The sequence below is a fragment of the Culex quinquefasciatus genome, chromosome 2 (assembly GCF_015732765.1).
Source record: "Culex quinquefasciatus strain JHB chromosome 2, VPISU_Cqui_1.0_pri_paternal, whole genome shotgun sequence".
Lineage (NCBI taxonomy): Eukaryota > Metazoa > Arthropoda > Insecta > Diptera > Culicidae > Culex > Culex quinquefasciatus.
Genome location: NC_051862.1, coordinates 56,884,063 through 56,896,519, shown reverse-complemented (window position 1 = coordinate 56,896,519; position 12,457 = coordinate 56,884,063). Strand labels below are relative to the sequence as shown.

The 12,457-nt window shown below is 33.2% G+C and overlaps 1 protein-coding gene across 5 annotated transcripts in view; it reads right to left on the bottom strand.

The window, feature by feature from the left end:
* Positions 1 to 12,457, bottom strand: part of LOC6052069 (solute carrier family 12 member 4) — a 567,840-nt gene that overhangs the window by 22,599 nt on the left and 532,784 nt on the right. For 4 of the 5 annotated variants that reach the window (XM_038253584.1, XM_038253585.1, XM_038253587.1 and 1 more), the window contains 2 exons: positions 11,269 to 11,376; positions 6,437 to 6,490 (listed from right to left, as the gene is read on the bottom strand). In XM_038253584.1, the coding sequence (XP_038109512.1) occupies positions 6,437 to 6,490; positions 11,269 to 11,376 (162 nt within the window). The remainder of the gene's footprint in view (positions 1 to 6,436; positions 6,491 to 11,268; positions 11,377 to 12,457) is intronic. The other variant, XM_038253586.1, reaches the window with a different exon arrangement.

The following is a 12,457-nucleotide window of genomic DNA, read 5'->3' as shown; positions in this document are numbered from 1 at the left end:
CCGTCACCAGCACCAAGTCAACGACGACGACGACGGTAATGATGCTGATGATGATAGCAGCAATGATTATACGGTATAGTCACATACACAATGAATGTGTAATCGAAACAGCTTGGTCGATATAGAGCGAGACACGGGGACCACACGTGGTGAGGTGAGAGTCACGTGTGTGGAAAGAGAGGGGGTGCCCAGGAAGAGGAAGGCAATCATGTTGACGTTGTTGGCGGGTCGGTTGGCCATAAAGGGACTCCGAGAATAATGCTTTGTCACGGCGGGGTAGTGACCATATATATTGCAGACTGCATGGCAAAAGCACTTTGAAAGTGAGTTAAGAGATCACAAGAATGGGAATCGACTTTGTTTTTAGTTTTGAAAACATCAAAAAGACAATTTTTGTTTTTCGTTTTAAAAAGACAATATCTTTTTATTCCAGTTGAAATCGGTTAGATTTAAATTTGAATTTAAATTTGGTCATTAATTATCTTATACTGAAAATTTAAAATTTAAGTTATTTCAAAAATGCAATTCCGAAGTTTATTTTTCGTTATCTTATGAATAAGGTGCCAAAGGGGCCTTCTGCAGTTGAAAACATTCGAAAAAAATATTTTTTTGCAATTCCGTCGTGAAACTACTTACTTTTCCTGTCATTCTTGAACGACGAAATAGCCTACTTTTCTGTACCAAAAATAACAGAATCGAATAGCAACACTTTTCAAAATAAATGCTGAAAAGTTCTACTTTTCAGCATTTGTTTCGAAAAGTAACACTTTTCAACATTTTTTTGATTTAAACGATTTATTGACAAAAAACATGAAAATTTTACATAAAATTTCACTCAGTGTGTGTTTTTGGAATTGCAAAAAATGTTGTATGAAACTCGTTGCAAAACTTGATTTTTTCAGCACTCTTCGTGCTGAAAAAATCCTCTTTTGCAACTTGTTGCATAAACTACTATTACATCATTTCAGCTCGAAATGGTATTAAGTTGGAAATTTGGTGTCCTCCCACGTGACAGCGTCCATTACAGTGCTAAAAGTTCAACCTTTCAATACAATCGTTTACTCTGGATATTCAAAAAAAAAAAAAAAAAAAGATTCAACGTGTTGCAAAAATTGATGGTTTTCATCAGTATTTGTATCATTTCAAAAATGTACCACTCGAGCTGAAAAAATCATTTTCAACTTGTTGCATGAACTACAATCTCTCGATTTTTTTATCTGGATTACGAAACAGTACAGTAGCTTTTTTTACTTTTTGATTTTTTTTTCAGGAAATGCCGAAAAATGCCTGGGAAAATGCGCGTTTTGCATTTCAGTTGCATTTGTCTTTAACCACTTTTTTTACTATGTAACATCTTGTATGTCGTTTTACCAACGCCCTTCTCAAATGTCATTCCCACTTTTCTGGTGTACACAGCAAAAATTCCAATTGTAAAATCGCATGCAAAGTGCACATCACCTTTGTGAAAAAGACACTTAATATTACACAAAGCATGTGCAATTTTTGTAAACACAAAAAAAAAAGTTGCAGCCGATGGGATTCAAACCCAGCACCAATAGCAAGGACTGACGCCTTAGCCCGCTTGGCCATCAGACCGATGAAAAATGCAAAAGATAAACATTTAAGCTTAACATTTCGGTCAAGTTGGGTTCTCAAACTGTTGGATTACTTTTTTCAGGGTCTAATATAACATAAAATTTTATAAATTAATACAACACTTTTTTGCTGCGTAATGTCCTTTTTTCAGTCTAAGTTGAGGTAAAATTACATAATAAAAAAGGAGATATTCGATTTTAACAAATTACAACTTACAAATTTACACAAGTTTTAACTGTGTAGTGCAACCATATAAAAAAGTAGTTTTTGCAATTCCATGGTGAAACTACTTACTTTTCCTGTCATTCTTGAACGACGAAATAGCCTACTTTTCTGTACCAAAAATAACAGAATCGAATAGCAACACTTTTCAAAATAAATGCTGAGAAGTTCTACTTTTCAGCACTCAAATGGGTGCTGAAAAGTTGAACTTTTCAGCACTTGTTTCGAAAAGTAACACTTTTCAACATTTTTTTGATTTAAACGATTTATTGACAAAACAAAATGAAAATTTGACATAAAATTTCACTCAGTGTGTGTTTTTTTGGAATTGCAAAAAATGTTGTATGGAACTCGTTGCAAAACTTGATTTTTTCAGCACTCTTCGTATTTATCCAACTCGGTGAACCTCGTTGGATAAATGTACGACTCGTGCTGAAAAAATCCTTTTTTTGTAACTTGTTGCATAAACTACTATTTCATGAGCCTAGGATAATACACAGTAAAAAAAATCATGATAATATTAAATCTGGGAATGGGTAGGTACATTCCTTATGTTAGAAATAATGTGTAATTGTACCTGTAAACATGTGTAAATTTACATCTTTTCCAGTGTTTTGCAACCTTTTTAGTTTAAATTAAGGTAATATAGAGCAATTCCAGCTCAAATCAGGAATTTTTCTGGTACTTTTGTACCCGACCATCTCCGATTTCAATGAAACTTTGTAGACATGTTATCCTAGGTATATATAAGCCATTTTTGTGTATATGAAGCCAATAGTACTCGAAAATAACATTTGAGGAAAGCGTAAGGTATTTAAATATTTTTGTTTTTTGTAATTTTAAAATTACTGTATCTCGAAGCCGTTGCGTCGTATCAAAAAGTGGTCAAAGACAAACTTGTTGGGAATTGGACGGGCTTTCTGCAAAAATACACTGAAACAAAAATACACGCCACATCTATGAGATTTTTTGATATTTAAGTCTAAAACTGAAATTTAAAGGTGATGTCACGATTTTTCTTCGTTCAAAATTTTTGAGGAAATAGCCTAAAACAGGGGTGACCAATGTATGGCCCGCGGGCCAAACGTGGCCCGCGAGGTGATATTTTGTGGCCCGCGGGCCCATTTTGAATGATCATGTAAAATGGCCCGTTGATCACTTGTAAATTTATTTTTTACTTTTTCAAAGTTAAGGTTTATTTTAAACTTTTATATGCTAATCTTTTTTTTATTTTTTGTTTATAATTTATTAATATTTTGATCCCCACTTTAGGATACAAAAAAAAATGTTCATAATATTTAATAATTAAAACAATTTCACAGGTTTCAATGTGAGTGACACGAGTAAATATCGTTAAAACTTTCATCAAACATTTTTAGAAATATTAAAAAAAAAATGTTCAAGTTTGACTTAGGTAGAATTCTGTAATATATGCCAAAATATAAGTTTTCTTTATTAATTTGCAAGTCATAATAACCCTTTTATGAACTGACCCTGAAACATACATTGCACTTCCTTCGGGATTTGAACTCATTACAGTTAGATATCGTATCTGATTGACTACCAACTGATTCAGGCAGACAAATTGTGGAAATCTGAGGATCAAGTTTGTTGCAAATATTTTTCAAAGCTTTCGTTGAAAAAATTGGCTCGGAAACAAGGAGCAAAAATATATTTCCTAAAAACTTTAAAACTTAAAAAAAATGAAATTTAGGTGCAATCAGCTGAAATTTATTAAATATGCGTTCCTTTGCATTTAGAATCATTTGAACATGTTTAGGATTATGACAAATAATTTAAATTTAAGTTTATTTTCGTTGAAATATATAAATGTTTTTTTTTTCTGTAAAATGTTTTTTTTTTTTTCGAATATTTTTTTTTAATAATGATTGCAGTCTAACTATACGGAAGCTTACTTTTTTACATTGAAATGTTGAAATTCTGGCGCTCAGCGATTTTTCATAAGCCACACTAAACTTATAGATAAAATTAGGCCTTTAGATAAATTGTTCAACATGTTATGTCACCATTTTCGAAATATAAAAACTGTCAAAGACAAACTTATGGGAAATTGCACGAGCTTTCCGGTAAAAATATTTACGAGACTGAAAAACTAATTCTGTCATATAGAAATTACCAAAAACCACAAAAAAACCCGTTTTTTCAACATTTTTATTTTTAAAACCGCTGTATCTTCCCACGGATTGGACATAAGACAATGGTCAATATGGAGACTTTTATGTAAAATTGTCTGGAAAATCAATTCCCACTACTGGTTTTTAAAAATTTTAAAGCTTAGATCACTTTTCAAAAAAACAGTTTTAGTAAATGTTTTTTGTATTTTTTTAGGAAAGACATACCATCCTGCATTTTTCGTCAGTCTTTTGGTAACAGATCAGATCAGATCAGATTATTCGCTCTACAGCATTGCCTTGGCGTTCCCGATTACGGGATTCCTACTCGAAACTAGGTGTCCGAAGGCTTGACTGTTGAGGCAATTGCAAACCTCTTTTTACACCTAAGCTTCCATCCACCCCGGGATTCGAACTGACGACCTTTGGATTGTGAGTCCAACTGCCTACCAGCGACTCCACCGGGACAGGACCCAGGGAGACGACTCCTACACCTGGACTGAGCTATCGACCTTACCTCTAGGTTAGACCGGGGCCAACATTTACTTCCCCATCCGACGGAAGGCATGATCAGACAAATCTCGTCTCAAAATTTGCCACCGGGACCTTCTGGGATCGAACCCAGGCCGACTGGGTGAGAGGCAATCACGCTTACCTCTACACCACGGTCCCGGCTAACGGTCTTTTGGTAACATTTTAGGCTATTTCCTCAAAAATTTTGAACGAAAAAAAATCGTGACATCACCTTAAATTTAAGTTTTAGATTTAAAAACCAAAAAATCTCATAGATGTGGCGTGTATTTTTGTTTCAGTGTATTTTTTTCAGAAAGCCCGTCCAATTTAGCAAGTACTTCAGATGCGGAGATACAGTAATTTTAAAATTACAAAATACAAAAATATTTAAATACCTTACGCCCTCCTCAAATGTTATTTTCGAGTACTATTGGCTCCATATAAACAAAAATTGCTTATTTAGGCCTAGGATAACATGTCTAGAAAGTTTCATTGAAATCGGAGCGGGTCGGGTACAAAAGTACCAGAAAAATTCCTGATTTGAGCTGGAATTGCTCTATAACTTCATTTAATAGGTAATATTACACCTTTCAAATTTACACAACTTTTTCAATGTTTCTTTGACATCGGAGAAGGTTGAGTGGAGAAGTTTTTGGAAAAATACTGTTTTAAGTTGTTGTCTGACCTATTATGATTAAAAAAAGATAGTTGATAAAGTAAAACAAGTTTGCTTACGATCATGTTTTTATTCGCAATTTTTTTCGAATTTTATGTTTTTCATCTCATTCCATGAAACTTGAACAAACATACATTTATAAAAAAAAATAATCGAAAATAAGTTTTGTTTTTACTTTATTTGGTCGGCGTAAATATTTTTTGAACATTATGGTGTTGACTTTTCGTGAAATCGAGGAATGGGCGATCTCATTATTGCAAGTAAAACTTTAATATTTCTTTTGGAATTATTAAATTCCTAAAAATTTTACTTTTAACATTTTTTTTGCGATGATTTTAAAAAATGTTGTAATAAAGCAAACAATACTTTAACTTAGAGTTTTTGCAGGAAAATGATTTAATGTACTTTATACAAAAACTTAAATTGCTTTGTCACCCAACACCATTTTATCAAATGTTAATCTGATTCAATGATTAATGTTTTCCCGCAACGGTTAGAAATAAATAGATTTTTGATATTTTTTTTCCATCGTATATAAGATCATCAAACTTTTAAAAATATTTGCTTAACAAGCTTTCTAGCTAGTAACGCCTTAGCGCGCTGGGAACGATTAGATACGAGCAATGCGATGTCGTTATTTCAAATTAAACTATTCAAACAATGAAAAGATTCTGAGAAATGAGTTTATGAGTTTTTGACAGCTGAAAATTCTACCACTCTAAAACTCTCGCCGAAAACTTGTATGATATGACCATGATGACGATGATAAACGACTACTAAAGCGAACATTTAATGACATACCGACGTGTGATAAACAGGAAGCGCTTGCCAAACTGAGTTTCGAAAGTTTTCACCAAACATGCTTCAACATTTAAACGGTTGAAAAGTTTTCCGAAACACAACACACACATGGGAGCACAGCCAGGTGAGCTTGGGAGTTTGGCGCTGTCTAAATTAAAATTTCTAATTTATTACGATCTATCTGGGCAAAGTGGGGAGAGAGAGAGGTGGGGGGTGCTACGCAAAACAAAACTCTCGACTTTCCACCCCCTCTACTCAAGAGGAGGTGGATTTAGGGAGGGATGGCGGAAAAATTTGACGACGAGACATGAATCCAATTTGAATGACAATTAGAGACAGAGAGAGAAAGAGTGAGCGAGCTTTCAGAGCAGGTTTGGCGGTTGAGGGGTTGGCGAAAAATTATGAGTAAAGAGAAAACGTTTTGCGAAAATAAAACAAGTATTTTTTTTCTTTCTTTTTGACGCCAAAAAAGGGGTGTTTTTTCACAGTTCTTTACCAGGGGTGTTCGATCCTCTCCGTTTGCTGCGTTGAACTCCACCATATTATCCACCTTTTGTTAAGGTGAGTTTGTTTTGTTTTGAGGTAAATGTAGTTTGTTTTGGGTATTTTTGTTTGGGATTGTGTAAGTATTTCCAACAATTAGTCGAGGCGGAGAAAAAGACACAAAATAGAGAGAGAAACAGAGAGGCAAAAAGGGATAGTAAAAGGATATTGAGGTAAGTTTCACATTCATCTTATCTTATTAATAATATTGATGAATATATAATGGATGAATTTGTTTATGAATGAAGATGAACTTGTTGTGTGTGTTCTCAGTCAAATTTCTGAGATTTTGATCACATCCCCAATTCAATCTGTGATTATTTCATCTCCCTCTCTTTAAAAACAATCGCAATTTAAGTGAAAAACTCTTCTTTAATTTCTCGTTGATCCATCATTTACGTGTTCTTCGCTGCCAGCCAGATGTTGACGGGAAAAAGTTCCCGCACAAACACGAAAACAACGACATGTTTTTTTTCTCTTCAAATCTGGTAGCAAATTTTCACCATCAAGAAAAGGAAAAAAATCACTTTTGCGTTTTCCCACGAAACTGGCGTCTTCCAGCCTGACAATGTGCGCCCCGGAAAAGTTCTGGTCGCAGATGAAAATTTATGATGGCACAGGAGGAAAAGTGGGTTGTCTTTTTTCATAATTTTCTGGGAAGAAATGTCGAAGAAATTTTTCATAAAATAAGGAGTAAAAAACTTGACAAACTGGAGCGCGAGTGCGAGCACGAAAAGAAAGGATTACCAGTGAAGAGCTCTGCTTAGTGTCTTAAAATAGTTCTTGGAAATAAATCCGATTTCTTGCGGTGCTTCGTTTTAGTGTGTTTGTTTTTTAAATTCCAGAATTATTTGAATAGTATAGGTTTGACATAATCTCAAGCATGTGAAAACACCAAATTTATTGAATAAACTTAGAGAAATCAGTTTGGTTGAGTTTTTAATCATCAAATTGCAAACGCAATTCCATATCATAACACTTGCTCTGATGGTTTCAAACCAATTTTAGATTTAACAAAACAAGCAAAGTTTCAAATATATTGTAATTCTGTTTTCGTCATAATCTTCCAAGTCAGCTGCCAAAATTGACTACCATGGAAAACTTGAAATGTTTTCCTTGTTGACGTATCCATTTTAAGCATATCCTACAATTTGGTTCAATATTTTAGCACATTCTAATTTTGGAAACATTGTTCCTGATTTTATTGCAAAAAGGTGGTCAAAATCAGAATATGTAAAAAATGACCTGGTTATTTTTTGAGTGTTTTTGTTTTATGAAGAGATGATTTTTAATTATTTTTGCACTTAGGTCACTATTGAAGTTTTGTTTTTTTTTGTTTTAAAATTTGATGAACTTAAGTAGTGGAAAAAGTATCTGTTACAAAGTCATAAGTTAACATATTTTTTTGACATTACCAATTAGTTTCGAAAGTATTTTAAAAAATTTCGTCAAGAGATTTTGACAAAAAAAAAAATCCAATTTTTTGACTTGCATAGATTTTAGACATCTTTGAAAGGTTGTTTGTAAAAAAATTGCATAAAATACGAACGAGCAATAATCGTATAGAAAATTAAAAAAAAAAATCCTTTAAAAAAGAAGTTTGTCCATATAATTTTCCATACAAATTTGGCAGCTGTCCATACAAAAATGATGTATGAAAATTCAAAAATCTGTATCTTTTGAAGGATTTTTTTGATCGATTTGGTGTCTTCAGCAAAGTTGTAGGTAGTGATACGGACTACACTGAAAAAAAAAAGATACACGGTAAAACTTTTTTGTGATTTTTTATTTTTCTTTTTGTCACTAAAACTTGATTTGCAAAAAAACTATTTTTATTGTTTTTTTCATTTTTTTGTATGTTTTAGGGGACTTTTCAGAAATTTCCAGGTTGTGCAAAATATCTTAGACCGAGTTATGAATTTTTGAATCAATACTGATTTTTTCAAAAAATCGACATATTGGTCGCAAAAATATTTAAACTACATTTTTCGATGTAACATAAAATTTGCAATCAAAAAGTGCTGTAGTGAAATTTTCCGATCTTTTCGAAAATGATATCTTCAAAATTTTTAAAACAAGACTAAAATTTCAAAAGGGTCAAACGTTCAATATTACGCCCTTTTAAAATGTTAGTCTTGGTTTAAAAATCTTAAAAATATTTTTTTCGAAGAGATCGGAAAATTTCACGACTGTTTCATTGAAAATCGGACCATTAATTGCTGAGATATTGACATTAGAAAATGGTGGCTTGTTTGGGTGAGACTTGGAAAACATCAATTTTCTTGTTTTTAAACACTTGCATGGCAATATCTCAGCAACTAAAGGTGGTATCAACAAAGTTCAAAAAAGCAAAATATAGATAATTTTCTCAGCTTTTAATTTTTTTCCAAAGTGGGCAATTATTTGCCCACTTTTTAATAATTTAAAAAAAATGAAAAACTACGACAATTTTCAAAAAAGTTACCTCAAAATGGCTATAACTTGAAAACGGTGCAGTTTATCAAAATTTCACTAAAGTAGTTTTTGTTTACAAATTTGATTTAACATCGAAAAATGAAGCTGAAAAATTGTTGGGAACAATATTTCGATTTTAAAAAAATCAGTTTTTGTTAATAAATTCATAACTCGGTCAAAGATTTTTTGCACAACCTGGAAATTTATAAAAAAGTTGCCTTTTGATGTCCCCTCGAACATACAAAAAAATAGTGTTTATTTTTGCAAATCAAGTTTTAGTGACAAAAAGTAAAATAAAAAATTACCAAAATTTTTTTACCGTGCATCATTTTTTTCAGTGTAGTCCATATCCATACCTACAACTTTGCCGAAGACACCAAAACGATCAAAAAATTCCTTCAAAAGATACAGATTTTTGAATTTTCATGCATCAATTTTGTATGGACAGCTGCCAAATTTGTATGGAAAATTATGTGGACAAACTAATGATGCAAAATGGCTTTTTTGGGCATACCGAAGGCACCAAAAAAGTTTCAGTAGGATTAAAAATACAAAAAAATCGAATGACCAAAATCGGAGAGAACTGCTCCGATAAATTTTCATAAGATTAATAGGGGCTCTCATAAACTATTTCACATTTTTAATAAATATTGCTAGTACTGTCCATATAAGCAAATCTAAAAATCTCAAAACTGACTCAATTTTTCATGGGACAACTCTTGCCTTTTGTTGAAATAAATCTTATTGTGGAATTTGTTGTATTTTTTGGTTTTTAAGGACACCATTTAAATTTAATTTAGGGAACTATACCCTTTTTCAGCCTATTTCTATTATCGGCCTATCAGCACTTTGATCATAAATAACAGCTTTCATAAAGTGCTTTTGACTGTTCCAAAGTAATAAATAGCTCAAATAAAAGTGAGAAAGAAACACTCCATTGTAGATACATCTGAAAATGTTGATTTAATAGCGGAAAACGGCAAAAGTGATGAGAATTGGTTGAACGGCTTAGAGTGATTAAAATGGGTATATTTCCCTTAATTAAATAAATGTTGTTTCAATTAGTTTTATTTGGATAACAGAAATCCCAATCTTAAAGGGAATCTCTAGTAGAGTTAGAGTGGAGTGTTTATTTTTTTTATTAAATTCATTATAATTTTTCTCAAGAAAATGTATTGACAAAAATAGCTAAATTTAAAAATTATAGGCTTTCCAGACCACAAGAACATTTCGTGTATTATAATTTAGTTCTGTTAGTATTTATTAAAGAAAAGATTATTTGCAAGGGGGCTTGTTTATAAGTAACAATGTTGCAAAATGTGGTCTTCAGCCAAAATGTAATGACAAACTTTCTTTCGAGATAAAAATATAAATGAGAAAACTTTTAATTTATAATATTAACGTTTAAAGTTATTAAGATAAGGCGAGTAAAAATATAATCGAATATTTTTTTTTGATTTGTACCAAATATATTGTATTTTCTAGGATAAGGGTGTTTTAAATTTGACTTTCCGCCATTCATAACAGAGCTGAATTGTAAGGGAGGACTGAGCCTATATTCCTAATATGAGATCGATTGGACGAAACTCGAACAGTCCAAACCAGTTTTCAATACATTTTTTGTGTGGGGAATGTCACTTATTCAGTTATTGTCAATTTTGCGCATGTTAGCCATTTTTACGAGCTTGTAAACATCAAAAGTTTTGGTAATGTTATTCTGTTATAGAGAAATATTATTTCTGGAGTTTTATTTTGAAAAGGTCCAATGAACCAAATTTCCAGTTTTTGCTTTTTGGGTGTATTTGAAACCACCTTAAGTCAAAAACTAAAAATTTGGTTTATTGCACCTTTAAAAAAAACTCCAGATTTGAAAAAAATCGTTGTCTAAGTTTTTGTCCAGTTTGAAAACAAATGCAGAGGATTTTTTTTATTTAAAACTTCTTAAAATATTCATCAACTGCAAATGTTGATATGGAATTGCTTTTATTTCGAAAATCTTCAACCAGTTAAAAAAACCATTTGATGGAGGCGCTTGGTGCTTCAACATATATTTTTCCAACTTCAAAGACCGTGCGTCTCCACGAATAACCAAATTCCTGCTGAAAGCTCTCGGAGATAAAAATATCTTTCCCAACTATTTGGAGACTTTCAGCGATTCCAAATTATGTTTCCCTCTCTCCACAAGTGTTTTTTTGTGTTCGTGTGTGTGTGTGTGTACTTATATGACGATGAGCTGTCTTAAGCGAACGAGTTTGTACATGGTTTATGGGGCTGCGTGTGTGCGAATGCGTGTGGGTGGATGAAAAATAAAAAAACGCTCCGGATACTTACGACATTCTCCTTTTCGCGCTTGTTGAGCCGCAACTTTCGGAGCATCTGGTTGCGCTGTTCCATCATCAGGGTGCGCTCGTACGTGTACGCCGAGATATCGCTATCCATCTGTGTTGGTGGTGGTGGTGGAGAGCGGAAAACAAGAAGAAGAAAATACGGAGGAAAATCGTTAGAATAATGCAAATATGGGGAAAAGTTTTGCGACGCGGGAAAAAGTTTCGCGGAGATTGTTTTTTTTTCGCTGTTTGCGTATTTTAAAAGAATCATATTTTAACATTCATACAGGAAGTTTGTTTTATTTCAAGGGAAGAAATGTTTATTCTGGAAGAGGGGAAAAGTTTGCAAAAGATACACGATTAAATGCGCGCTGAAGGATGCCGACAACGTTAAGTAATACTTTGGAGAGTTTTGAAGGTTACGATGGATTGCGCAACATTTCTCAGCATAAGTATGATGAAGCTGTTTCTGATGGGAATCAGAGCGAAAGTAAAGCTGAAATAAATCGCTTCTCGAGTTTGGGTGAAGTGCAAGAAAACGCAAACCGATAAGTTCTTCTCACAGAAATTGAAAAGAAAAAAACCTGCAAATTATCAACTTGAACAGCAAGTCCGCAAGCAACGATCTGCAAAAATAAAAATGCAAATTTCGCCGGCTTTCTGATGTTGTGCAAAAAATATGATCCTGTTCCGTTTGAAATCAGTCCTCGGGACAAACCCGGACGACCTTCGTCACATCTCCAGCCGGAGTTGTTGCGCAAGGACAACAAAAGAAGAACACTCTTTGTGCGCGTTCATTTGTATAAATAAATCATCACCGCCTGTCGCTGGACTCATCCCCCCTCTCAGGCTGTAAATCACTCGAAAAGCTTCCGTCCGTCAATTTTTCAACACCTCCCCCCATGATAATAATGGGGTCTGGCGCACTGGTGGGTAATTTGACAAATTAATGTGGGATCTCTTTTTTGGTTGGTCAACCAAAAATTTAGTGGATGCTTAGTCTGGATGGTTTATCTGGTGCAAACAAAACTATACCAAACATAACATAAGAAATCCTGATTGAATTCCACTTTTCTAACGATTCAAAAGCCATAACCAGAGCCATTTATACGGAAAAGGTCAATTTTCGAATCGTGAATTGTGTTCATGAATTTGAGAACCACGAAGGAATATATTCACGTTTATAGTGCACC